The sequence below is a fragment of the Aegilops tauschii genome, chromosome 2 (assembly GCF_002575655.3).
Source record: "Aegilops tauschii subsp. strangulata cultivar AL8/78 chromosome 2, Aet v6.0, whole genome shotgun sequence".
NCBI lineage: Eukaryota > Viridiplantae > Streptophyta > Magnoliopsida > Poales > Poaceae > Aegilops > Aegilops tauschii.
This window is the reverse complement of record NC_053036.3, coordinates 27,711,003-27,738,818: the sequence shown is the minus strand read 5'-3', so window position 1 is coordinate 27,738,818 and position 27,816 is coordinate 27,711,003. Positions and strand designations below refer to the sequence as shown.

At 43.1% G+C, this 27,816-nt stretch overlaps 3 protein-coding genes across 4 annotated transcripts in view; 1 reads left to right on the top strand and 2 right to left on the bottom strand.

The window, feature by feature from the left end:
• Nucleotides 1-27,816, top strand: part of LOC109739077 (uncharacterized) — a 91,408-nt gene that overhangs the window by 39,340 nt on the left and 24,252 nt on the right. The gene's annotated exons all lie outside the window — the stretch shown is intronic.
• On the bottom strand, nucleotides 59-11,939 carry LOC141020648 (receptor-like serine/threonine-protein kinase ALE2). 2 transcript variants are annotated; one of them, XM_073507759.1, is made up of 7 exons: nucleotides 11,773-11,939; nucleotides 10,950-11,120; nucleotides 10,606-10,864; nucleotides 6,382-6,607; nucleotides 6,170-6,296; nucleotides 3,663-3,817; nucleotides 59-3,559 (listed from the first exon to the last, which is right to left on the bottom strand). In XM_073507759.1, exons 1-7 carry the CDS (start codon nucleotides 11,839-11,841, stop codon nucleotides 3,148-3,150), a joined length of 1,419 nt encoding a protein of 472 aa, XP_073363860.1. In that variant the 5' UTR covers nucleotides 11,842-11,939; the 3' UTR covers nucleotides 59-3,147. The 2 variants fall into 2 exon arrangements, with proteins under 2 accessions (XP_073363860.1, XP_073363861.1); XM_073507760.1 differs by having other exon boundaries at nucleotides 10,615-10,864; nucleotides 11,773-11,917.
• LOC141020614 (cysteine-rich receptor-like protein kinase 44) lies at nucleotides 20,739-27,011 on the bottom strand. Its single transcript, XM_073506782.1, has 8 exons — nucleotides 26,836-27,011; nucleotides 23,194-23,265; nucleotides 22,936-23,071; nucleotides 22,573-22,828; nucleotides 22,227-22,452; nucleotides 21,966-22,116; nucleotides 21,601-21,828; nucleotides 20,739-21,374 (listed from the first exon to the last, which is right to left on the bottom strand). The coding sequence occupies exons 1-8, from the start codon at nucleotides 27,009-27,011 to the stop codon at nucleotides 20,964-20,966; spliced, it is 1,656 nt and encodes a 551-aa protein (XP_073362883.1). The 3' UTR covers nucleotides 20,739-20,963.

Here is a 27,816-nt window from a genome sequence, read left to right as displayed (position 1 = left end):
TAGCCAAGATGGTGGAGCTGGGGAAGTGGTGTTGTGCTGCCCTGTGCCCCTGTGTCCGTTTTGGTTTAATATCGTTTGCCACTTTTTAGGTGTCCCCTGGACTATGTAATGGATTCTGCATTCTGCGGCTGGTGCTGCCTAGATTGATTCTATGTTCTTTAGCTCTACCTGGAAGCAGCTAATAGTGTCAACAAAAAGTTTGGCTGCACCTAGGATGTAGTGGAAATCTGATTGCTTGATATCTCATGGAAGCACCGAATGGTGCCACGAACCATTTTGGAATGGATGCCACGCCGAGTGATTTTGTAATCGCAATGCAAACCAGGTGGTTGACTGCTTCGCAAGGCCTGCCTTCTTGACTTCCGTTTGGGATACTAATCCCGTAGACTTTATTTCTTCACATCTTCCGTTTGAGAATGCTATTCCTGTCCAAAAAAATACTCCTAACAGCAGGTAGAGCGCAAATTTAGTGATAAAATCTACCTCCATGTTAGCCCTCCTCCCTCTTCTGTTCCTCCCTTGTTTGCAAGTGTTGGCAGGGCCTCGTCAGGCGCCGCCTCTTCCGCGGTTGCCATGACAACCTACCCCCTCCTCAGCGTCTTCTCTGATGAGACAGATATGAGCCACCCCTTCTTCATGCCCTACATCAACACCCCGCATCCTCCTCAGCATCTTGTAATTTTCCTCTGCGCTGCACCTGCACTTGTATGGCGGCTCTGTATTTGGGGAATCCAGTGGTAGTGAACATGGTCTACTGACCTCATGATTGTGTGGGATGTGTCTTAGCCTCGCGCAGTTGTTTACAATAGAAAATAGAACAAACAGCAACATTATTGTATTTGTAAGTTGTAACCATATGCGGTGCGTGTGTAGTGTGGGTCTTGCGGATCGGTGTTGGCTTAGCCTGACGATCTCGCAATTTTCGGATGCTATGTCTTTTGGCATTGCGCCTTGGGCTGGGCTGACTCATGCTTTTGTTGCCATTTTACCAAAAAAAAAGGAATGGTCCACAAGGATCATGTGCTAGTGTGGTATATGGGCTTGGCCCATCTAGACCTGGCCCAAGATATCTTATTAGCCGAATGAAATGAGAGGAGTCAACTAGAACCCTGAATCATACACAAAAGTCCTCCATGGTGCCTCTGCTATATGATGACCTCCTGGGGAGACCCTCCTCTGCCTTCCTCCGCACATGCTCTCCCTCTTCTGCGCCTCCTTTGCCTTTTCCGTGCCCGCCACAGACAATGTTGACATGAGTCTGCCTTTTTCGCACCAACCTAGACTCGTTGTGTGCTTCCTCTTGCCACTCGACTATTATGACCGCTTCCTCCACTGCCGCCATGGCTTCGCCCTAGTCCTCAATCGTCAACACTACAACCTGTAGGTTTGGAGTTTGGGATCATGTAACCAGAGACCACCGCTTTGTTAATTGCACCATATTACAAAGTATTGTCGGTGTCTTGTTAGTTGTTGCCAACCATACATTGCACCATGGTCCTTGTAGCAACATCACTTTGACTAGTGTAGCCTAAAGGTTATCACACAAAGGCAAAACAAATCTTTTAGAGGTCCTGAACGCTCAAGTTTGCACAAAATATAATTTGATGGAATGATTGATGTGCCAGGCATGAAGATAAGTTTGTTGAACTATATTATCAAATGTATTTGGTAATAAATAATAATAAGGTAAACAAAGAAAATAATTATAAACATACTAATATTGTACCTCGAATTATCTCATTTATGAGAATTATGCAACATGACCTAAATAAAAAGAGGTGTGGGCAAACCTAACCTTGGTGATCCGGAGACGGTCATGGGACAGAGGTTGATGGCGATGTGTGTATGACTTTTAGGGCCCACCGACGCGAGCTGGTGGAGGTGGCATGCTTAGGTACCTTCATTGCGACCGCTAAAAAGTAAGGCCACTACTACACATCGGCCGACGGACCAGGGGTTTGGCCCGTCGCTTTCGAACAGTCAGATGTAAGTGCTGGTGGCCATCAGATTTGTCTTATCCCTTCGCACAAAGTCAACTCTCTCCTCAACGCGCGCACTCCTCGCTAAAAAGTGTTCATGATCTTAAAAAATGTTTGAAAATCTGTAAAAATGTTCATGATTTCAGATATGTTCACAAGTTTAAAAAAAGTTCATGATTTTAAAAATTGTTCATGATTTCAGAAAATGAGAGTGATAATGTATCTTGGTGATGCAGCAAAATGTGGTCAAGATTATTGAAAAATATGATTTTTTTTTTCTCCCATCGCAACGCACGGACGGTTTTGCTAGTTAGAACGTAAATAAGGGGAAGGGGTGTGTGCCATGTACTGAATTGCCTTTAAATGGTACATAAGGCGGCAAATAGGTGTTGGCTTGCTGGGTGCGGTTGGATTAGAGAAGAGAAGAAGAAAGAGGAAGAAGCAAATGGTCCCAGCCCAATGACAAGGGGGAGTAGGGGCAGTAACCGGCACCCTAAAGTGCCAAATAGGAAGCGGCTTCGATTGTGTACCTCACTTTCAGTCCATTTCACCCTTTTTGCCTCGCTTCTAGCGCAAGCAACAAAACTGGCTCGGCTGCAGCGGCCATTTAGAATGACCCATCGAGCAGGAACAAGTTTTATGATAATTTTTTTAAAATATTTCCAATTTTAAATAATAAAATTGAAAAAAATTGGCCATGTGTGCTTAAAATATATAATTTTGTATTTCTTAAAATGTATGTGTATTTAAAAATATATATTATTATATTTCAAAAGATTCATTCATGTGTCGCAAAAAGTTATTCATGTACTATTCGGCATGAATTGTAAGCTATATCAAAAATAAGAAAAAAAAACCATGTGGATATTACAAGAATCATGTCTTTATTTGGAATTTGTTCTTATATGTGACAGAAATGGTTGGTAGAACTTAAAACAAAATGATGTTTGTGTATTGAAAAAATTGTTCAAGTTCATCTGAACAAGTGTTCATGTGCTTACAAGAAAAAAAAATCTAAATATAAGAAAATACAAGTAGAACATAATGCTTTTGGTTTAACAGTAAGAAATTTACGTGATTTGAGACTAACATGAATGTATGTTTGCCAAGCTGGGCTTATTACATATCAAATCCCTGAATAGCATGGCCACAAATGACATGAGCACAGCTAATTGCTCCTGAACTCCATGCCCTCCACGATGAGTCCTCTCTTCTCCACGGCGACGTTCTCCTCACGGAGATCCACGATCACCCCCTTCTCTTGTCGCATCTCGTCATCATTTGTGAACTCCGCCAGCTTAAGCTCCAACCAGCCATCGCTCCTCGGGACAGGGTAGGTAACATCGCTGTCCGATGCGCACGCTTCCTGGCCGAGGCTAACCTTGCTGGTGGCGACGGTATGCTCCCCGTGGAGCCTAAGCGACGACGTCTGCACGAAACCTCTCAAGCCACAGGAGCTGCTCGCCAGCTTGTACACTAGGTAAACGGTGTAGCTTGCACCGGCGCAAAGGTCTGCTGGTGAGACCTCTCCGCTGATCGCGAGGAAGTACACACTCAGGAGCTCCGCATACTTGGCAAACCTTGTCACGGAACAAAACAAAATCAAGCCCGGGAACTGGAAACTGTTGATCTGAATACGGTCGTTGAGAGCATTTCTCTGGTTTGAATGTTTGGTGAGCAAACCTGGAATCTGGGAGGGATATCCATCTCCAGTGACGGGGCTTGTTGTTGGCAATCAGCAACGATTCCGATTGAAGCATCTTGGACGTGCGGCCGGTTTCTCCCTCCAATGATGGCTCGGCCTGCACCATTGACTCCATGCCTGTGATTGATGCCTGCTGGGATACAAAAACAGCTTCTCACTTAACTTGAACTAAGAGACCATACCTCCAACAAGTAAGGGCAATGACGACACACGTCTACGTTTATGATAATGGAGAAGTCACATGTTTTCGCGAAATGAAATTGGAATGATCATATACCGGCTGTACCGATACCGGTAAGGAAGAAGTGTCAACACCAAGGGAACCGAGGATATCCTGTGTAACAGGTCTACTCTCTGGTTCATGTTGTCTGCACCTTTTTGATATGTCGATGCATGCTCTCACTTGTTCCAGTTGTGTGTGCTTCTCAGATGCATCGAGCTGGTCCAACCTTCCACTCCACTTGCCCAGCTACATTTTTATTAGCAAAACAGTGTGGGGGTAAACTTGCCGTCAAGATAAACTTTGACTCCACTCGCCCAAATACATAGCCCCATCCCCCCCCCCCCCCCCCCCCCCCCCCCCCCCCAAAAAATTCCCAATCCTAGAAGGGGCCGTACACCAAGGGCACCTTATTTGGGTGCCCTCTACGTCCACCCTTTGCGCTAATCATAATTATGTACCAACCCATAAAAAAATTGGAATTAACATGTTCAAGAATTAGGGTGTTCGTATGCTATTATTTGCCAATTAATTAATGATAGTGTAATTTGTACTAATCATAGCATCTGTTAAATATTTGTTGATTTAGAGCGAATATTTTCTGATTAGGCAGCTAGCTAGTAATTATGTTGGTGGTCGGTATTCAGATGTGGGCCAATATAATTAGCAAGCTAAACATGTTACGTACTTATGTCGATGTATACAGTTAGTTAGACAAAATTAATAAAATATAGGACAGTGGAACATGGGGTCTAGAAATATCACACGAGTGTAACTCTCTGGCCCGGCCCCCGCGTCGCTCCCGCAGGGGCGACTCGGGCGGTGATAACCTAGCCCGCCGCCAGCCTCCCCTCCCCCACTCTCCTCTCCCTCGCCACCACCGGAGGGGGTCGCCGGAGTGCTGCGCGTCCGCCCGGGAAGGGTGGTGGCGAGGATCTGTTCCGCCCTGTCTCGTGCAGGGGGCTTTGGAGCCGAGGCGGCGGCGGCCTCGGGTGGTGGAGCGACGGCGACCTCAGCAAGCGGCCGTCGCTAGTGCTGGCCGTCCTCCTTGGCCGCGCGGGTGGCAAGGCGGCGGCGGGTGGTGGCTGTGGGGCGCGGTGGCCGCGGGGGCGCCCGTCCCGGATCTGACGCCTCCGTCTCCAACCCTTTCGGCCCCTGTCAGATCTGGTCTCCGGCTGGCCCAGGCTGCCGGCGCCGCGTCTGTGCTAGGGGTGGGGAAGACGTGGAGCCCGGAGAAATCCATGGCTGGCTCTGCCGGCCACGACGACGGCGACGCCTGAGGGCGCCGTCTCCTACTTGTAGGCGCCGTCAAGGTTATCCCTTTCCCCCTCTGCCTCGTTCCCCTGCTCGTATACCGGGGTGAAAACCCAAATCCCTTTGGATTGGGCGGCAGCGACGCTCGCGGCGCCGTCACCCCCATGGTGGTGCCGCCTTCGGTGAGTTTGGGGCGGTGGTGAGTCCGATCTGGTTGGTGGGCGTCTGGCGGCGACATGGTTGGAGCTGGTGGGCGTTTGGCAGCTTCGTCTCCATGTTCAGTCCAGTGGCTCCACTCCATTGTTGCTCTGTCATCGGCAGCCCCACCGTGCTTTTGCTTCTCCTTGCGTGTTGGTTCCCTCCCAGTGCCATGTTGCCCTTCGTTGAGCTCGGCGACGCGTGTTGATGGTGCTCTGGTATGGCATTTCGTGTGGCCATGGCGTCGGGTGTACACCTTTGCTCTTGGGAGAGCGTTCTCATCGTCCGACGGATCAGCGCCTCGTGCCAGGCGAGGGGCTAGGGAGCCCCTTTCGGAGATGTAGGAGGTTGTCGCCGCTTCGGCCGGAGCCCATGGAGCTGCCATCGTCACCCCCGCTTGCTAGCTGGGTCTCCTCAAGGTCAGATGGTGTCTCGGTGGGGTGGATCTCACTCGGTGGAGGGCTTCAACGTCTCCAAGCTGGTCTTGTTCTTTAGATGCTGCATCTTTGCTTGTGGATGGTAGGAAGGCCTATTAGCTGTTAGCACAGCACTCTTGTCCCTTTTAGCTGTTTTCTGTGTCGTCTCTGTACTTGGTGCTTGTTGTAATCCTGGCCGGTTGATGGCTTTTTTATTCAAAGCCGGGCTCGTCCTGAGCCTTCGTTCTAAAAAAAACATGGGGTCTAATAATTAGGGGTTTTCCTTGCGTGCGTTTCAAAGTTTAGGGGTTTTGCTGACGATGCTCTTGCTTCATCTTATAGTCTCACTATCTACAAAGACGCGGGGGGGGGGGGGGGGGGGGGGGGATCTTCTTACTGTATCATCCATGGATATCGTGTGTTGTCCATTATTTAGTATGTTTTCTATTAAAACACCCAAACTATATATGTCTGATTTGATAGTAAATTCCCCATTGTTTGTGTACTCTGGTGCGGTGTATCCCCTGCCATGAAAATTGATACAATCAGATACATGGATGAATGATTTCTCTGACTAAACAATGAAATTTCAATGGAGACTTAGCTTACTGTGTTCCATATTTTTTTTCAATGAGAAATTCGGCTTTTTCCTTGCTCAACAGCCTTGACAAACCAAAATCCGCAATTTTTGGAGTCATGTCATCACCAAGCAGTATATTATCTGGTTTGATATCTCCATGAAGTATCCTGTGCTCATGAAGATGGTGCAGACCGAGACAAATTCCTCGGATAGTATCATAACACATGTTCCACTGACTCCAACAATGATAGTCGTCTATCAATTAAACAAAATTAATAATGTTCAGAAAATTATAACCAAGTCCATTAAGTTGGGTCAAAGTCTTTCTCAAAATTACAAGCTTTTAAAGTTTCATTTCACACTGTAGAATTTCAGTTATTTGTATTTCATATATACATAAATAGTTGATCCCCACTACTTTCTATTATCTCAACATGCATGCACGTGACCTCACCACACATCCCGCTGTATCTACCCCACTACTGTTATTTCACTCAACATGCACGAGAAATGATACTTCTACTATTGCTCTCAACATGCACACATCCCACTTCATCGACCTAGCACTTTTATTTCTTTAATATGCATCAGATTATACTACTTATATTCTATTTCATCAGATCTATTTTAGTCTTCACTCTAATATACAAATCTAGACAACCAAATCTCATCAAAATAATATGTTGCAACTAATTTTCGCAGTAATGCACGGTGTATCATCTATTTTTCATCGACCCACACATCGATAAAAGGGGAAATCAGAAGAAATGGGATCTTTTTGCCCCCCCCCCACCTCGAGAATGACGGGTGGGGCCGGGGCCACTTACCATTTAGACAAGTCTAGGGCAAATCATAAAACCCCATGTAAAGTGGGGCAAAAGAACCAATCCCCTGGGAAATTAGTGTGTCGTTAATTACGACTTGTACCCATGTAGTGGCTATACATGTCTAGCCTTATTTTGGTCGGCCCTACATGCCTAGCTCAATGCTAACCGATCTATTGGAAGAAAAGCATGAGAGAACTCATTAGATTAGTTCTATTCTCCAGGTGTATGAATACTGGACTGTGTTGTGGCGGCACCACTCTGGGCGGACATGGTCCGGTCCCTGATCTAGCGCCTGTTTGGACCGGCCGTCGGGGGTTCGACCGGACCGGACCAGACCGAAGAGCATCGCGGTCAAGTTTTCGAGGACCAGACCAATCGTGGAGAAGCCTAGGTGAGACCAAGCGGACCCGGCCATGGTGATGGCGAACAGCAGCAGCCTAGGTTGGCGCAAGGCGGTAGGCTACGAGACACGAGGAGGCGAGAGAGGAGGGGAAACAATTGCGTGATCACGATGAGCTTGGTTAAGATGCCGGGGAGCCAGGGAATCGACGAATGATAATGAATTCATGGTTGTAGGCGGCAGCCATGGTCGGAGAAGAGATGATGCACATGTCATCTCTTCGGCGTTCCAGAGCAATTCGTCATGCATGGATCAATATGGCAACTGTGGTGGACGACTATTGTGTGGAGGTGGCAGACGGCGACTATCGTGTGAAGGCAAAGGCGGGTGTGGGAGAAGCCCCAATGTTGTAGGATTTTTTTGTTTTTTGTTTGAGAACCCTAATGTCGTAGGACGATGTGCATAAGCTGCGTCATCTGCGTGGGTATGTGACTGATTCATTGGGGCACGAGTTCTTTTCGCGGCCTAAAAAATAAGCTGGCTCCTCCCGAGCTTCTCTCATAAATCGTCACTCGTTCATTGGGGCTTCTGAGCTAGTTATAGGATAACTAGTTTAGAAGCCTTATCAAATTTAGGAAGGGGCTTATTTTTTATGATTCTGGGGTACTAGGCTCCATGTTCAACAAAGCAAAGCATTTGCGTAGGCATAATTTTACTGAATCCGCCCTAGAGCTTGTAATAGGCCACCTCATGTACTGGCCCCGTTCTCCTACGGGCCACAATGCCAATATATACGGAGTAGAAAGGCAGTTGTGACTATGATTTTGACATCAACGCCCTCTTGTTCCAGGTAGTCTTCGAGGTCGAGGAGTGGCAACAACCATCAATTCGGCCGAAGTGGTTCGTTGGCCACAGCGGATTTGGTTTGCCACAGAAGCCCATTACTCAAGGACTACATTGCAAATTTAGTTTGTATGTTTGGGTCCTTCTTACGATGTTCGATTGCGCATACTGTGGTGCAGCCAACTCAGACGGAGTTCATGCCGGAACGAAATATCCTGGAGGGTGTTGTCATTCTTCACAAAACCTTGTGCGAAATTCACTCAAAGAAACTAGATGGAGTTGTCTTCAAAGTGGACTTTGAAACATCATACAATAAGGTTAAATGGCCATTTTTGCAGTAGGCCTTGCTTATGAAGGGTTTTGATGTGGCCTGAAGGAAACAGGTAGAATCCTCTGTACAAAAAAAACATTGAGATAAAGGTTAATGACATCATAAGTCGTTATTTCCCGACACACAAGGCACTGAGGCAGGGGGATCCAATGTCTTCAATCTTGTTTAATATCATGGCCGATATGTTGGCGGTCCTAATTGATCGAGCCAAAGAGGACAGTGAGGAAAGTGGGCTTATCCCTCATCATGTGGATGGTGGGGTTTCCATTTTTCAGTACGCTGATGACACTATTATTTTAATGGAACATGATTTGGCAAGGTTAGGAATATGAAACTTGTTTTCTGTCTCTTCGAACAACTGTCTGGTTTGAAAATTAATTCCAGCAAGAGTGAACTGTTCTGTTTTGAACGCGCCAAGGAAGAGCAGGAAAACTATAGACAATTGTTTGGGTGTGGGTTGGGTTCTCTACCATTTAAATATCAGGGAATACCAATTCATCTCCGAAAACTTAACAACAAAGAATGCAATTGCATAGAGGATTGATTTGAGAAAAAGCTTAGCTGTTGGACAGGCAAGCTTATGCATTATGGGGTCAGCTAATCCTGATAAATTCCATGCTTACAAGTATGCCAATGTTCCTATTGACTTTCTTTGAGGTACATATGGGTGTACGAAAAATATTAGACTTTTATGGACCACATTTCTCCTGGCAGAGCGATGAGACTTGGGGCCTTTTCGGCTATCCACAGGCTCCACAAAATTACAGGGATCTGCGGAGCACCTATTTTCCAGCTCCATTTATTTAGCCTGTAGCTCCGTCAGCTCCGCGAGCGGAGTCTGGAGCGGAGGGACTCCAAACACTCCCTTAATCAAAATATAGGTTGCCAAAGTGGGATATAATCTATAGGCCGATGGAACAAGGGTGCTTAAGGATAGAAACCTTGAGGAAAAGAACATATGCCTACTCAGTAAATGGTTGTATAGACTTTCTATTGAGGACAAGGGTCTATGAATACAATTATTTCATAACAAGTATCTACACTCTAAGACCCTCACAGTAGTAATGGCGCAACCGAATGATTCATCTTTTGGAACAGCAATTCAACTAGGTTCTGGGAAGATACATGGCTAGGGGACACGCCCCTGACCATACAGTATCCAACCCTCTATAACATTGTACAACGAAAAGAGGCTTTCGTTAGTTTAATTCTTGAATCGATTCTCTTAAATATTCAGTTCAGAAGGTCCCTAGTGGGGAAGCGATGTGATAGATGACTACATCTTGTGCCTAGGTTGATGCAACCGTGATTCTTTTGAGGAAAGCAAGCACACTAATCAAAATCACCGTATCACCACTACCAAAACCACTAATGCCTCGTAAAGTTGTTAAACTCCATCGTCTTGAAGACCTCTTCTGTGAGACAAGTACTGATAAAAGTATGGAGCTACAAGTTTTGCAAGACATAACAGAGAATTTCTCGGTGGATACGGTGATTGGTAGTGGTGGATTCGCAGTGGTTTTGATTAGTGGGGAAGCGATGTGATAGATGACTACATCTTGTGCCTAGGTTGATGCAAACGTGATTCTTTTTGAGGAAAACAAGTACACATATGCATGCCTAGGCTAAATGAGCAGTGAAGGTTGCATGCGTCAATTTCCTTTTAATCTTTTGATGTAGCAATTTAATGCGCCTAAAAATCTACATGTTATGAAGAGGAATAGAAGTGGGAGTAATAACAAACCGAAACATTTCAAAAGCTGAGATAGGCCCAACAAACTAGAAAGTAGGGAGTATTATGTTTAAAAAAGTGTGATGTTGCCAATGCCTTGTATGTGCATTTTTTTTGATAAATTGGAGGGGGGGGGGGATATAATTTGGAGAAATTTACACATAAAAATAGGCCGGGCACCTGTCATACCATCAAGATTCCTGCGAAGGCTTCCATTGTGAAGATACTCGAAACAAATCAGTTGGTGTCGAACTCCTACCAAAAGATTCTTGCCGTCCATCATCACCATCTTTTTTTGTTCTCCAGCATAATAACCGATACATCGTACTATATTTTGGTGCTTAATCCTTATCAGACAGTCAACCTCACGCTCAAATGATTTGTACTCTAGTACTTCGTGGAACTTCTTCACAGCTACACAACCATCTTCAAGCTTTCCCTATATGTTTCTTCAGTTATAGGTGTGTAATCTACAAACTGAAAAGCTTCTACAAACTGAAAAATAAACAAGTAGCCCGACTTACCTTGTGAACCACTGCGAATCCACCACTACCAATCACCGTATCCACCGAGAAATTCTCTGTTATGTCTTGCAAAACTTGTAGCTTCATACTTTTATCAGTACTTGTCTCACAGAAGAGGTCTTCAAGACGATGGAGTTTAACAACTTTACGAGGCATTGAGTGCTTTGAAATCTACAAAGACATTGCACCAAATCAGGACACCATCAAAGCATATCCTTTGGGAAAATAAACAGGACCACACATCAACAATTGATGCCATAACAGACTACTCACAGTGGAGAGTAACTTCGACTAGTAACATGCATATGTTCAAAGTTACTCCTCACTATGAGTAGACTTTTAACATGCACAACACATTTTGTGTGCCAGAAACACATTTGTACCAACCTTCCAAACATTAGAACACATTAATGTAACAACATCATCATTAGGGGGTGGAGGGGACCGACTAGCAATACTCATAAATCTAGTACAAAAGCACAATCCGTATTTCCCAAATAAAAAATAAAATTGCTGACATAGCTGGTCTGGCTAACAAAATCCGTGACAAAGTATGATTTATTCTCTTCATCGTGTGCCCATATCCTCAAAAAAGCATGTCTGGCTAACTCGGCTAAAGATTGAAATTCTTCAAAATATGAATAAATAATAATAGAGATAATAAGAAGGTTGAAGCATCAAGTATACCTTTGCGTGGTAATATAGATCAATTACATTACAGAAAATATCAAAGAAAGAGTACATAATAAACGACTAGAAACGATAAATCATACATGGACAACATACGCACCTTTTCTTAAAAAAAGTAAAACAACGTACGTACCTGTTGACGCAAGGCCAGGGCAGAAGGAACTTGACTCAAAGCAGATGCTGCAGAGATGCCAAGATACATTTCACATTAGAACGACTATTTATAGCTCTGCCACAGTGCCACAGGCGTTTGCAGGTCCAGCTCCGGTGGTATTGCTACCTGGGCCACACATGTGCATTATTGGATAGCTTAGAGCGCATCAACACATTTTCGGCTCTTTTCACTACTTTGACCCTTTCAGAAAACTTTAGCACAAAATGAACTCCACACAAAACTATTTCACAATCTGACCCTTTTAATAGCGCCACAAGACGTGGCGTTTCTTCTCTATTTGAAAACGCCGAACTAGCTAGCGTTGCTTCACTTTATAAATAAATGAAAAATATGAAAAGCTAGGTGAACGCCAACCATCCTTGGCGTTGCATGCTTGGGCAGCAACGCCCACCCCCTTGGCGTTTCCAGCAACGCAACAAACTTTGGCGTTTCAGCCCTGCCACGTAGCATCTCGACCAGGCCTGCAATGCTAGCTAGTTCGGCGTTTTCATAGTGCAGCAACGCCACTGCCTTTGGCGTTTCTGAAAAGGGTCAGATCGTGAAATTGTTTTGTGTGGAGTTCATTTTGTGCTAAAGTTTCCTCATAAGGTCAGAACAGTGAAAAAGGCCCGCATTTTCTCTCTCAATAAGGACATTTTTATTTAATTGATATATCGAAATGATATAATTGCATTAAGCGAATGTCTGGTTTCTGCATTGGCGATGCACACAGCGAACATCGTAGCAACACGTGTCACACATGCCAGGTTCTTTGTATAGCATAGAGCAAAGTCATTTGGTTAATATTCCATTCGTTTCATTATATAGTGTGTATTATTTTCTAAATCAAACACTAAAAACTGAGACTAGCTCACTTGATTAGGGGAGTGGATGTACGGCCCAGTCAATCAGGTTCAAGTCCTCACGGATGAGGATTTGGGTCTTATTTCTTATTCTTTCCAGTACAATCCTATTGTACGGATTTCCCCTGCCGCATTCCTTTCCGAAGAAGTCAAAGTTTATAAAGTTTGATCAAACAATAACTCTAAATAAATATAATAAAAAATACGTCCCAGTATATTATCATTGAACATATAAGGTATTATCGTAAGGCAATGCTCAGTGCAATCCGTCGTCACTCTCGTACTCTCAAATTGGGGAGCTCACACACCCAACGACAGCTCGCCTCCCAGTATCCATCGTCTCAACTTTGCAATGTGTAAGCGCGCCCAAACCTTGGTCTCCGGACGCGCAAGGAAATGGTCCATCTCCATGCACATTAGGATGCACGTCCCTCTCCATGGACGCAGAATTCCAGCTATATTCCTGCTTATTCATCTGGTCCATCCACGTTGCACCGTACCTGAAAGGTTACCTAGTTAATTCCTTAATACTTTTCAAAGACTAGCTACGAAAAGTTGCAGCAATAACTATAGCCATGGGCAAACCAACCCACCAGAGATCAAGTTCTAAACTTATGTTGGTGCTCGCATTTTTCTGCATTTATTTCAGACCTTTGGACGATGTGCGTTTAGTGGGAGGAGACGTTTCCGTCGACCACGAAGCCATCTGTGGTGACTTTATCAATTGTTAGAAAACAGAAAATCTACACAAATCTTGAAGTTACTTAAAAAGAGTTTTCAGGTACATTCACAATAAACTAATTGTGATCCCTATTCTCCCAATGGATTAAACAAGAGGTGATAAAAATCTAATCATTTTGATTGGAGGGGTAATTATAATCTCCACCTTTAATTTGCATCTAAATCAGCAAACCTTTCTAAAGAAGGGTGTGCTGAAACAAAACTCTTTATTTATTTATCAGAGATCTATATTTGATGTTTATCTAGCAACTATAGTTGGTCCCGCCATTCTAAATGTATGGATGTCTATCAATATATTTAGGACCCACCCATGTCTGGAAACCTAACATTTGAAGAGTAAAATGACCAATAGACACCCCGTTGTACATGTTCCACAAGGTAGTGAGAGCATCTACAACCGCAAACATCAAAATCCGCCCCCCAAAAACCCGCGGACGCGCCCGGGCACGGCCACGGACAATGACCAGGCAGCACACAACAAACGTCCGTCACAACTGTGAACCTCAAACTTCATAACTCAAATACATTCTAGCCATGCAGATAACAGCCTACATACTGCATACATAGCTAAAACTACTCATCATCAGAGATGTTGACGATCTCCGTGCACGACGCAGGGTAGACGGGCAAGTGCGATAGCTCTTGTGCCTGTGGAGGCTCCAGCTCCTCCCCTCCCCCCCTCTCCGCCTTCCCGTCCAGTTCGGCGAACAACACCTTTGTCGCCGCCTGTTCTTGCCGGATGAATCACCGGTTGACCTCGATGTAGGCGTCATCCAGGATGGACTCGAGGTCGAGGATGGCGGTCTGCCCCGCCATCTCCATCGCTTGAGAGGCCTCGTACGCCGCCTCCGTGTTCGCCATGACGAAGCCGTAGCTGGCTTCACCTCTACCTCCTCCTCCTCCATCTCCCCTCCTCCATGGGATCCGCTTTCAGCGGCTGCTCCACCTACTCCTCCCCCGCCTGCTCCTTCTCCTCCTCCGGCTCCGGCGAATCCGGAGGAAGGCATGCATCAAAGAGAGGAGCTCGTGTCGCCTGGATCTCCTCCAGTAGTAGCTGCAGACGGTGCTCCCGAGTGAGTGTAGCGTAGGCGGTGATCCGACGCCTCTGGAAGGTGCGGTGGGCGGATTGGAAGTGGCGGCGGCGGATAGGGTTTCGGCTGCCGCTACCCGGCTTAAATAGCAGGCCTACTCACTCGGGCAGCATGTCGAAGCGGCTCCACGCGGCGTGGATCGGAGGAGGTACCCGTCGGACCAACGGTCTCTTCGTATCCCCGAGTGGGCCCTATCTGTCTATGATGTGGTGGGTTTGCCCGGGCGCATTCGGGCCTCCCCATATCCGCCCTAGATATGGGCTGGATATGGGGAGTGTTGGCCCGTCCAGGTGTTTGTGCCGGCTATGGGGAGCCTGGTTTTGTGGCCAAAACTAGTTCGAGCACTGACCGGGCAGTCCGCACGGGTGTTTGGGACGGTTATGGGGGTTCTGGTTGTAGATGCTCTGAGGTTGTCTCTGAGAAGGCGCGTCCTGAACCTGGGTACATATGAACCCGTTTTTTTAAAAATGCATTAGAAGCATGTTTTAAAATGTAAAAATAATCAAAACAAAATTTCACGTGTACATGTTCGCAAGATATTTGTGTGGCACAAAGTTCTGCGGAAAAATGTGTTTCTATTTTGTCTTCGCAAAAGGGTCAAAATTTTGTACTTCTAAATAGCGTTCCATGACATATATTTTTTGTATTTTTGTACAGGCCAAAAAAAGTTGTTTTTCCGCAATACTTTCTTTGCCCACATAGAACATGGAGATGTATGCGTGCAACTTTTTTCAGAACTTTTTGACTTTAGAAATGTGTTTTTCGAAGTGGGTTCATACGTACCCAAGTTCATCCACATATTTTCCAGTTCCTCTTGAATACTCACTTTGGAGCATGAGCGAATTATGCCCGTTTTTTAAGTTAAAAAACGTTGATATTTATGGCTTGATTTTTTTTTTCAAAATTTGGTGTACATCCATATGTAGAGGTGTTGTATAACTGTGCAAAAATTTATCAACATAGGTGCTTGTATGTGAGATTTATAAACAAGACACATACACAAAAAAAATGAGCTTGTTATTTTTGTTGATTTTCGGCAGGATTTTTGTCTTTTTTGTACAATGTATAATGTAACATATTATTGTACGGGAATTAACAGGTACTTTGACCACATGCATACATATTCATGTAAAACAGCTCAACTTTCTTTTAAACTTTTAAGCACAATTTTTGAGATGTTTAAAAAGTGTGCTCCAATGCCCCCATGCTTCACAAGTCCGCTCTAGGTTGTCTCCACCCTAGTGAGCAATTTCTTTGCGCTTCAAAAGCAAAAGGATGCACATGGAATTTTTTTGTGAGGTTCGATCTAAGTCGAATTAGACTATCGACATATTATTTCTTTTTAATATTAGTTTTTTCTCAATGTTTTTTGTATTTTTTCCTTAATTCATGTTAATCCATGAATATAATTGTTTACTTTTAATTAAAGATAAAAGATAAAAAATGTAAACATAGTTGTGCAAGACCGAACTACAATTGCACACGTCTGGTGGACATGTAGTTGCTCACAGATGGCAGGCATGCAGTGATGCAAAAAAGATTACTAGCGGTGGTCAGTAAATGCCGCCAGTGACGCTGGAGCGGGATGCGGATATGCTCGCAGTAGTGGCGCCGACCCTCAACACGACTGGATTTGAAGGTAGGAGTGGCTTCATGGCTAATCGCCACAAAGGGAAAATTAATTTGTAGCGTTGAGACTATACAAGTTACGCCACTAGCACATCTCATATGCTATATCCGCGGCGACACCGTCACTTAGAGCAAAGTATTTTAATTAATACTTCATTCATTTCATAATATAGTGTGTATTATTTTTCTAAAGATCATACTTCCTCCAGTTTTGTATACAAGGCCACAAACTCAGATTATAGATACCAATGTAAAATTTAATGTATGCTTTGCAAATCAGCTTTTCTTTTCGTTTACTGTGATCATTAATACAGAGTGGAGGAAATAGATGGCGGTCATTATGACTGCATGCATGCAAGTATTAAACATGTTGCTAGTGCGAGAAAATATTATTAATTTTGCCTCAATTATTGTCGGTGGCCTTGTATAGATGCAAAATATATATTTTATAGTGGCTTTGTATAAGCAAATGGAGGGAGTATATTAAAAAGTGAGCCAAGCTCAGTTGGTTAGGGGAGTGGATGTATGGCCCAGCCACCCAGGTTCAAGTCCTGATTGATAGAATTTGAGTTATTATTCTTTCCAAAACAAAAAAAATCATTGTAGAAGATTTCCCTACCACATTCGTTTCAAAAAATAAATAAATCAAAGTTCATAATGTCTGATCAGGATTATTGAAATAATATCAACAACAATAATACTAAATAAATATAGGGAAATGATTACCCTCAGCTGACTGATAATCACGACGGATCCGCCGCCACCGTCGCGTGCCATGTGTCGTTTGCATAGAGATAAGTGCAAGCACCTATTTCAGCAACAACGGTGTTGTTGCAAATCTTGGCGACGAGCGACTACAGTAATGTGACGCGGCTTCGTTTTGTTGAAATATAATCCTGCAACAAGCTCTCGGTTGCAAAAAAAAAGTCTGCACAAGACAGTTCTTGCAGATAATTTCTAAAAAGACCTACAACAAGATGTTTGTTGCAAAAAAAATAATTTGCAACAAGACATCTGTTGCAAAAAATTATGCAACAATGTGTCTGTTACAAGAAATTTTTGCAAAAAGGCATGTGTTGCAATGGTGGATGATAGCGCTCGGCCGCTCAATGCGTCAAATCAGACAGTTAGCGCCCGACCAATCTTTTAAAAAATCAGCCGGCAGATGTGTAGCCCTCCCCATAAATATGACATAAAAATATGTCGCCTTATTTCATTATTGTGCCGATAAAGTATTACGTAAGGTAATGCTTAGCGCAATCCGTCATCACTGTCACACTCTCTCAAATTGGAGAGCTCACACACCCAACTGCAGCTATAGCCCCGCGATATCAATCATCTCCACTAGGCAAATGTGTAAGCGCGACCAAACCTTGGTCTCCTGACTGTGACGGGCAAGGAAATGGTCCATCTCCATGCACATTAGCATGCACGTCCCTCTCCATGGGCACAAAATTCCAGCTATATTCCTCCTCCTTCATCTGGTCCATCCACGTTCCACCGTACCTGAAAGGCTAGCTACTTAATTCCTTAATACTTTTCAAAGACTAGCTACGAAAAGTTGCAGCAATAACTATAGCCATGGAAAGTTTTCTTTTATGAAAGCAAAAAGTTTACATGAATTTTAAAGTTACTTAAAAAGAGTTTTCTCGTGCGTTCATGATTAACTATTTCCAATCCCTATTCTCCCAATGGATGAAACAAAATACCGTAAAAATCTTATCTTTTTTATGGACGGGGTAATTTTTAATCTCCACCTTTAATCTGCATCAAAATATGTAAACTTTTCTAGGGGAGGGTGTACCAAAACAAAGCTCTTTATTTATTTGTTCAGAGATCTATTTTGGATGTTTATCTAGCAACGATAGTTGGACCCGCCATTCGTAATTTATGGCCAATGTCTATCATTATACGCCAGGACCCACCCATTCCTGGAAACCTCACATTCGAAGAGTAAATGGCCAATTTAGACTCCCAGTTGTACATGTCCGCAAGGTAGTTATGTTGTCTCTCGAATACTAACTTTGGACCGCGGGCACATTATGCCTATTTTTTTAAGTTCTAAAAAGTTGATTTTATGGCTTGAAATTTTTCAATTTTTTGTGTATACGTGCATGTATAGAAGTGCATTATAACTGTGCAAAAATTCATCAATATATGTTCTTCTATGTGATATGAAAAGGACAAATACAAGAAAAATCTTATTTTTTTGTTGATTTTGTGTTGGATTTTTGTCCTTTTTGTACATGGTTGAGGGACAGTTGAGTTATTTAAAAACAATTACAACGAAGTTGGTTTGTCAATGACTTTTGCAAAGTATTTGTCCACACATAATAACAACAAATAAATAAACTATAGTAATTATACATGCATATTGTAGCCATAGGAGGTAATCTACGCACTTTTTTACCATGTGTTATGTTCTTCTGCATTTCGCGAGGTTTCACCATGTGTTCTAAGTGTTGGGTATACTGGTTGCACAACAAATCCGGATGCATACAACACTTTTTGGATTGGGATAGGTTTTCCTTATGTTGGATGGGCAGCAAGAAGAGATGGTGAGAGACGGTGGTTGCACAGTTGGTATTTGGAGGAAAGCCATAAGTCCATAATATTTGACATGACAATTCATATTACAGGACATACTGGGAAGTTGTTCTGCTTTTGTCTACTCAAGTTGTTATCTTCTCTATTATTGATTATTGCAGTTTATCTGACTGTCATAACCGCCAATCCATGTGAGACTAAGCCACTATTCCTGTGTGATATTTTTATGGCAATACTAACCGAATCAAATAATAACAAAGTGTCACAGAAAAACTCTAGCTATCAATCTCAAATAAATAATGTTGAAATGGAGACAACATTTTATTTTGGATATGTAGTTAGTTTAATTGAACCTACCATTTCATGGTTATCTATACTCATGAAACTTGGTTAATGTCGTAGTACGATCCAAACATACTGAATATGGGTCAGAACCAGACTCTTCAAACATCCATGTGTTGGTTTTTCAGAAAAAAAGCCATTTTGCTAACAAAATTTCCTCATGGCCCAGGGCATAATGTACTAAGTGGAAGACCTAATTTTATTGAGTAATTAAAAATATATATCAAATAAAATAAATTGAAAACAAACAAACAATAAAGATCGAAGATAAAACTAAAAGTTACATCAAAATCATTCAAAGCCATCGTCTTTTGCTTCACCTTTTGCTTCTCAACGTTCCACCATTGATCCAATGAAGAATTGCACAAGTACAAAATCAGACAAGTTACCTTGAACATTTTGAGAAGCCATATGAACCATCCGTCCAAAGAGCTGACAATGTGAGGTCAATGAATGCACTATGAAGAAGACATTTTAAGGAAGTTATTTTTTCAGGGGATTTTAAGGAAGTTGTTGAAGCACTGCTTAGTCGCCTTAAAATCGAGGAAGATGACCAGGAACACGAAACAAGATAATTACCAAACAAATCACACTTAAATCCATCGTCGCCACCACCACCGTGCAAAGCACAGAAGCGTCAAACAACAATATGTCGGTTTAGTGAGTGGTTATTTTGCAGGACCAAAACGTTAAAGACTCCTTGCTGTTGTCCACGTCGACTGCGATGATCACAACACGACGTGAATAAAGACATGTGACTTTAATGCCATATGACCCCCAACCTCCAACATTGAGATGTCATCGCTGAGAGCACCCAAACCTAACAACTTGGAGTACCTAGAAGATTAATCAAACCTTTGTTATAACTTTTTCTTGCCTTCCAGCCAAATTAATATACCACCAGAGAGCTAAGAGAAATCGCCGAAATCACACCCCTAGCTGCCTTGTGGCTAAGTTTTTTTGGGGTTCGCCGCTCATCAACGCAATAAGAATAACTGTTATATGTTTGATGACCACCACTCGACCAGGCGTAAATCATGGTTTCTTCTTCCATAGGGAGATATAATCTTCCTCCATGTTTTCACTGTTGATCATATCAAATTTGCCGGACCATAGGATACAAAATGAAGTACACATGGGCCTCGTGCAACGACTCAAATATACTGCGAAATCTAAGTCACCCGAGATTTTCCTACATCTAGGTCGACGCTCTACGTCATCCGATGTTTTCAAGTTACAATTTCCGCATGCATGGGCAGTGCAAACCAAGATTAAATCATAATATTAGACAGCTAGAGCCATGGACTTAAACATAAGAAGAAATAATAAAACATAAACATAGATGAACCTTATTTACGACAGTTCCGAATACCTAGTTTGGATATGTTAGCTAGGAAAACAGACCGAGGCACTGCCCCGGTTGGGGTAGCGGTGGGGATAGCGTGCTACCTAGTGTTCATGCTCCAAAAGCAATTTTCGAACTTTGCTTCTTTGGTAAATCACAGGCTTTGATGAGAAGATGGAGTGGAAAGACTTTGAAGACGAGTATGCATTTCTTATTTCTTGTTTGTGTTTTTCAGTGTATTTTTCTGCATTACCTCCACCCTAAATTAGTTGTCTTAGTTACATACGTATCTAGACAAATCTAAAACAAATAATTCGGGGCGGAGGGAGTATTACATAATGTTTCTCAGATCTCTATAACAAAATATCGTGAGTGTTTCTTCTCATAACAAATGCAAGGGGATTTTTTTCTCTGAAAGGATGATTATATCATTTTTTATGTCCACTCGCAAAAAAAAGCCTCAAGTCAACTACCCACACCACACACGAGCGTCCTCATTACAGAGAACTCTCTTTGGCAAATAACACGGCTACATATATAGCGTACTACTCGATTCAAGAATTGTCTGAATTCAACACCATGGCGCACCAGCTTGGCGACAGGTAGATGTTATTATCCATCCAATAAAGGAACATAAACAATTGGCAGTTTCACCTCATCTACCACCTTCTCCGCTAAGGTTGTCTTGAACACTTCTTGATAAGAAATTTGAGTATCTTCTGATGCCAGTTGCTCGCTGATGCTGATGCTCTGCACGAGCAGCATGTCGTGACACTGCATGTTGGGTGGTGCCGCCCCCTGCGGACGCAGCGTCACGATGACATAACACTTGGAGCACGGAGGCATTGTGCCAATGCTGGGCTGTGCGCGGTACTTGTTCTTGTTGACCTTTATGTTGAACGCGAGGAAACCATCCGTCTTGTTGGTGAGCTGCAGGCAGCACGACACCTCCTTCCTCGGCTCGAAGAGGAAGCGCAACTCGAACGCTGGTTCCACCGCCACATCATTGGTGGCACAACTTCTCTGCAAGGAAAGAACCAATTAGTGTGGCAAATCATAAAAAAATGCATTAATAGAAAACAAACTGTATAGATTGCCTATTTCATAAGCCGGAGTGCTACTAGTGTAGAAAAGCAGAATGCAAAATACAGAACAAAGAATAAATAGATAGGGTGCAAGGGAATAAATAGAGAGGGTGCATCTTCGGGCTTTGTCCATCCCTTCAGAATAGTCACTTGTACATACATACCTTCAGAATTAGGTCTTTTGACCGATCAAAAGGTAGTGCAATTTTATTGGTCTCAACCTCCAGTTCCTCCAGTTCATGAACAATTTTCTCTATATTAGGTCTTTCTTTTCGATCCTTGCATATACATCGCAATGCTATCTCAATGCATCTGCGCACTTGAAGGATGTATATCTCGTGAGATGAATACCCTGACACTGCCTGCATCTTCTCCTTCCAAGTTTTACTTACCTGGATTCGAAAAATGAGCATGCAAAGTATATTAGAAAGTGGTACATAGTGTGCAAGCACGAATAAGGAGTGCATATAGCACAACATGTAAAAGGCCTATGCTCATGTTTGTTGTATGAATCGAGAACTTTTCTCACAAGCTCAATGAACTCTTTTGGGGACATTTCAAAACAGCTGACATGGCCTGTATTCCCAGCCATCATTTTTATAATTATGACCCCCAGACTGAACACATCAAACTTCTCAGATATGAATCCATTGTTTATGTACTCTGGTGGCATGTACCCACTGCATGATATCATATGCATCACGGATATGGTTAGTGCAATACAAATAGAACTTCAATCTAGAGAAATACGTAAGCATAAATTGCGGGCTTAAAACATGCATCAACTTACTATGTTCCTTTTTTCACCTCTGCTTTATATGTTATTGTGGAAGAAACAAGCTTGGATAAACCAAGATCTGCAATTTTGGGAGCCATGCTATTATCTAGCAATATGTTAGCAGGTTTCATGTCCAGATGGAAAATATGTTTTTTCTGCATGTGAAGATGATTTAAACCCTCACATGTCCCTTTAATAATTTCATAACATGTTGTCCAATCAAGTTCACAAGGTTTATCTGCAATTACAGGAAAATAGAGAGGCTTATTTGTGGGGCATATGTTACACATGTAAAGATGCGGAATCGTTTATATATCTTGGAAAACTACTAATTTAGCTAATTTTAGATCAGATTTACCTCCAATATATTTCTCAAGGCTTCCACGCTGCATATATTCGAAGCAAAGAACTCGCTCCATAGCTTTAGCACGAATTAGGTCCCCATTGTGCTCAACGAATTTTTCTTGTGATTCATAGCAGTAACCAATTAACCTTACAACGTTTTTGTGAAAGATCTTTGTAAAATTACGGAATTCATTATCGAATTCCTTATCATCAAGTCCTTGCAAGGCATGAAGCCTCTTCACAGCAATCTCTTCCCCGTTATGCACCGCCTGTATGATCACTTGTTAGCGTTGTCGAACTTAGCTAGCTGGTAATGGTAACATTAATTTGACAACTATGTAGATATAGAAAAATTATTATAAAAAGTATTCATTACCCTGTAAACAGCTCCATATGCACCGCTCCCAACTTCTTGGTTCTTCGAAAAATTGTTTGTAATACTCTTAATCAAATGGAGCTCAAAGTCCATGGCTCTCCTTTGCACCAGCCAGGCATATGTGACGATCTTCTTCCTGAAACAGAATCACAGAAATAATCTTCCAATATGGACAGAAAATATCCTTTGTCCACACTCATGATATACTTTGGTAGAAAGAAGAACTAATGAATGAAGCAAAGATTGGGTAACACTAACCTGGAGAAAGATGGAAGGGATAATCGTGTTGTTTTCTCCTTGCCGATGAGGAACCCATCCAGCAGCAGCAACCTTTAAATCCGGCGATGAGGAGGTGATGAGATGTTGGTTGGCCTAAAAGAAAAAAATAAGTCATTAATGTGACGTTGACTCTCCAAGTCACCATTGGAGGAAGCAATGTGCCGACATTAAGAAGACTAGGTACACTCGAAGACCGTTCAAATCAATAGTTAGATATACCCTACTTAGTACCAATTATTGATATTCTTCTCTTCTTAGGTAAAAACGTTACTTTACCCGTTAACCTGCTTTTGTTCCCCAGATTCTCTGGCAACCTATTCGTTAATTTATGTGATAGCTAGTATGGTGGTTGATGCCCAAACAATTGTGTGGACGGCAGATCCAACTGAGTTCTTAGTTGATGTACTGGCTGATGATGTATCTTTTTTCCCCAAATCAATATAATCCGTCATGATGTCATTCCCTCAAAAAAAGTAAGCAATTTACGTATTGGAATCCACATCTAATAGTTAATTGAACTTATCATCATTTATCTTCTTGACTTTCATGTCTAAACGATAATGACTTTCGATGTTAGAAATTCTGAGTTAAATTCACGATTAATTTTCTTCATATAGTTTTTTGCTTGCCCCTAGTTCGCGTTCTTTTATTTTACTCATCCGTAAAAAGTGCCTTGGCTATAACATAATATGCAATCATTTACTCTAATTATTTTTCTTATTTAAAAAATTTCACCACTTCCTCAAAACTTTCATTGTCAACTCCGGTCCATCTTGGTACCGGTACACTCAGTCCCCAACATGGGCTCGTCAACATTGATTCAACACCCTTTTCACACTCATCTGGCTGCCAATGTCTTGCTCTGCCGTCGTATCCCGTGTTTACCATAGTTCCGCTATGGTTCTATTGAGAAACTGCACAAGTACAAAATCACACGTTACCTTGAAGGTTTTGAAAAGTCATATAAACCATCCATACAAATAGGTGAGAATGTGAGTTTGCTGAACGAGCGTTGCTATGCACATGACGACATGTCCACAATCTATGAACGATGTTGCTAATCAAGCCGTTGGTGTAGAATGCAAACTTGAGTGCATCTTCAGATTTTGCATCGTCCCTGAATCGGCCACGCATCTATCGTGTGCCAAGTAGTTTCGTTGCTGAACGCACTATGACGAAAACATTTCAAGGCAGTTGTTGAACCGCTGTTTAGTAATCTTACACACTGCATTAGCCAGGTTCCACCTACGCCTCGGGACAGCCTTGTAGATATAGAGGAAATATCAGGTGATACGGGAGCTGATGTGCTACCATGCTATGATGCGAGCTCAACCATTGGATCCAACATCCAAGTGTCATCTTCATGGGCTTCCTCCTCGCCCCACCCGCCCACCCATCCATCGCTCGCGGCGGCGGCGGCGATTCACCACGTCGGCCGGAAGCGAGCGCTCCTACGTTGCCTACGCGACCCCGGCCGCAGTCCTGGCGGACTTCTCGCGCGGATCCGGCCCATCCGGGAGTGGGAGGAGCTAGACGGAGGGCGGGGCGTGGAGGAAGGCCCATGATTTTCAATTTCAGTTTCGAGACAATTTCAGCACCAACCAAAATCACTTAAATTCAGTGAAATTCAGTGATTTCAGTTTGCATTTCAGCCAAAGGTCCGAAATATTCACTTGAATTTAATTAAATATTTAAAAAATTCAAAAAAATGAAAAATATTTGATTTGTTGTGTACTACTGAAATTCCTGAAATATTTAGGCCGAAATGTAATATTTCAGTGTCTACATTTTGGGAATCCAGTGGTAGTGAACTAGTGGACTACTGACCTCATGAGTGATCAGGGTTGTGTGGGATGTGTCAAACAATTAGGCATGGTCTCTGCCTTCAAATTTTGGGTCAAGCGCATGTCAGCTATGAAATAAGTAGCATGTGGTGCCTCTGTCTTCTGATTTTATACAGACTGCAGACCGCTGAATTATTCGCCCGGCTGGTTTGGCTTTGGTAAAAAGAGGCGTGGGCAAACCTAGCCTTGGTGATCCTGAGACGGGCATGGGCGGATGGTTCATAACGATGTGTGTCTGACTTCTGAGGCCTCAATTCCATATTAGGCGGCACAAATTAACCCAAATTAACCATAGCTTAGCAGGTACTCCCATCGCTAAGCTATGGTTAATTTGGAAGTAATTAATAACAACACATGCTGGAGTTGAGTTCCGGGAAGCCCTACACCCATCGCTACCAATCCTCCTCCCATGGCCTTTAAAAAAATTGGTTTGCCTTTGCTTGATGATCTTTAGGCTACATTAGTCAGGATGTTCCTACAAGAACCGTGGTGTAATGTAATGTTGGTAAGAAGCAACCAATCGTACTTTGTACCATGGTGCAATGAACTCGTCGTCGGTCCAGTAACTGTTTACAGGATCCCAAACTAGGAGCTGGTAGTGTTGCCGTAGTATCCCCTGAACCGCAGAGTGGTTGTACTCGGGGTTAGACTTCATCGTAAACTTGGCAGTGGCTGAGAGGCCCCCGTGAGTAATGAAAATCTCCTTTACCCCCGCCAAAAAGAAAGGACGAGTGCAAGGCCGTCGTGGGTTTTAAGAGGTCATAGCAGTTGAGCGGCACGCGGAAGCTCCTCGGGCAGTTTGTGTGGGAGGCTGGGAGGGCAAGGACGAACCTTGTAGCTTCCTGGAGGGATGACGCCCATGTGAAGTACGTCCTGAGCAACATCAAGCATGACAGAGACAGGGTGTGATTGTGTCGAGACGACTGTGTTAGAATATGTATAGACTAGAGATAGACTAGGATTTTACATATCATCTTGTGCTTTAAGTCATGGGCTTCTTGCCTCCAAGTCTAGTACACTTATATAATCCCCATGAGGATTAGATCAATAAAAAAAATACAATATTCATCCATCCTATAATTTCTACATGGTATTGGAGCGGTTAGTCTTATGACGCCGATCCTAGATCCTTCACCACTTCCGCAGCGCGTCGCCTCCGGGGAGATTAATCTTTTCTCCGGGGGGCGCGGCACCCGATCAATCAAAGATTAGATCGGTTCTTTAGAATAGTTCATATAGCTTCAAATCTTGAATCTAGATTGATTTTCCTTAGCCACCAATAAAAACGATGACCCTTCAATTCTCATGAGGAAAATCTCAGCAGGAATCGGTGTTCCAAACGACGGGCACGCATCAACAACCTCCCACGGCAAAGTCATTTGGTTAACATTCCATTCGTTTCATTATATAGTGTGTATTATTTTATAAATCAAACACTAAAAAGTGAGACTAGCTCACTTGATTAGGGGAGTGGATGTACGGCCCAGTCAATCAGGTTCAAGTCCTCACGAATGAGGATTTGGGTCTTATTTCTTATTCTTTCCAGTACAATCCTATTGTAGGGATTTCCCCTGCCGCATTCCTTTCCGAAGAAGTCAAAGTTTATAAAGTTTGATCATGATTATTTAGAAAACTGCAACAACAATAATTCTAAATAAATATAATAAAAAAATACGTCCCAGTATATTATCATTGAACATATAAGGTATTATCGTAAGGCAATGCTCAGTGCAATCCGTCGTCACTCTCATACTCTCAAATTGGGGAGCTCACACACCCAACGACAGCTCGCCTCCCAGTATCCATCGTCTCAACTTTGCAATGTGTAAGCGCGCCCAAACCTTGGTCTCCGGACGCGCAAGGAAATGGTCCATCTCCATGCACATTAGGATGCACGTCCCTCTCCATGGACGCAGAATTCCAGCTATATTCCTGCTTATTCATCTGGTCCATCCACGTTGCACCGTACCTGAAAGGTTACCTAGTTAGCTCCTTAATACTTTTCAAAGACTAGCTACGAAAAGTTGCAGCAATAACAATAGCCATGGGCAAACCAACCCACCAGAGATCATGTTCTAAACTTATTTTGGTGCTCGCATTTTTCTGCATTTATTTCATACCTTTTGATTATGTGCGTTTAGTGGGAGGAGACGTTTCCGTCGACCACGAGGCCATCTGTGGTGACTTTGTCAATTCCGTTAGAAAACAGAAAATCTACACAAATCTTGAAGTTACTTAAAATGAGTTTTCAGGTACATTCACAATAAACTAATTGTGATCCCTATTCTCCCAATGGATTAAACAAGAGGTCATAAAAATCTAATCATTTTGATTGGAGGGGTCACTAGTAGAAAAAGGGTCATTTGTCCCGGTTCGTAAGGCCCATTTGTCCCGGTTGTTGAACCGGGACTAAAAGGGTCGTTACTAAAGCCCTAGGCCTTTAGTCCCGGTTCTTACACGAACCGGGACAGAGGGCCTCCACGTCGCCGGTGCGGCGAGCCCAGGCGGGAGGCCCTTTGGTCCCGGTTGGTGGCACCAACCGGGACCAATAGGCATCCACGCGTCAGCAGCTGGCAGGAGCTGAGTTTTTTTTGAAAGGGGTGGGTTTAGGCGGTTTTGGGGGGTTAATTTAGGTGTTTCATATATTGTGTTGGTTAGCTAATTAATAGAGAGAAGTGTCCTCTCTTATCTCCGTGCTTGGTCGACGCTACGTACTATACGTATAGAGAGGACTCGACACGCTAGCTAGTAAGCAAAA

Coding starts and splice junctions, on each gene's coding strand:
- LOC141020648 (XM_073507759.1), bottom strand. CDS start 11,841: ATGTATCTTGGCATCTCTGCAGCATCTGCTTTGAGTCAAGTTCCTTCT. Junction 10,865..10,949: donor GATTCGCAGTGGTTCACAAG/GTAAGTCGGGCT, acceptor AGAAACATATAG/GGAAAGCTTGAAGATGGTTG. Junction 6,297..6,381: donor GAAAAAAAATATGGAACACA/GTAAGCTAAGTC, acceptor TTTTCATGGCAG/GGGATACACCGCACCAGAGT.
- LOC141020614 (XM_073506782.1), bottom strand. CDS start 27,011: ATGGACCAGATGAATAAGCAGGAATATAGCTGGAATTCTGCGTCCATG. Junction 23,266..26,835: donor GGGAGGCGAGCTGTCGTTGG/GTGTGTGAGCTC, acceptor CCGGATTTAAAG/GTTGCTGCTGCTGGATGGGT. Junction 22,117..22,226: donor GAGGTGAAAAAAGGAACATA/GTAAGTTGATGC, acceptor GATATCATGCAG/TGGGTACATGCCACCAGAGT.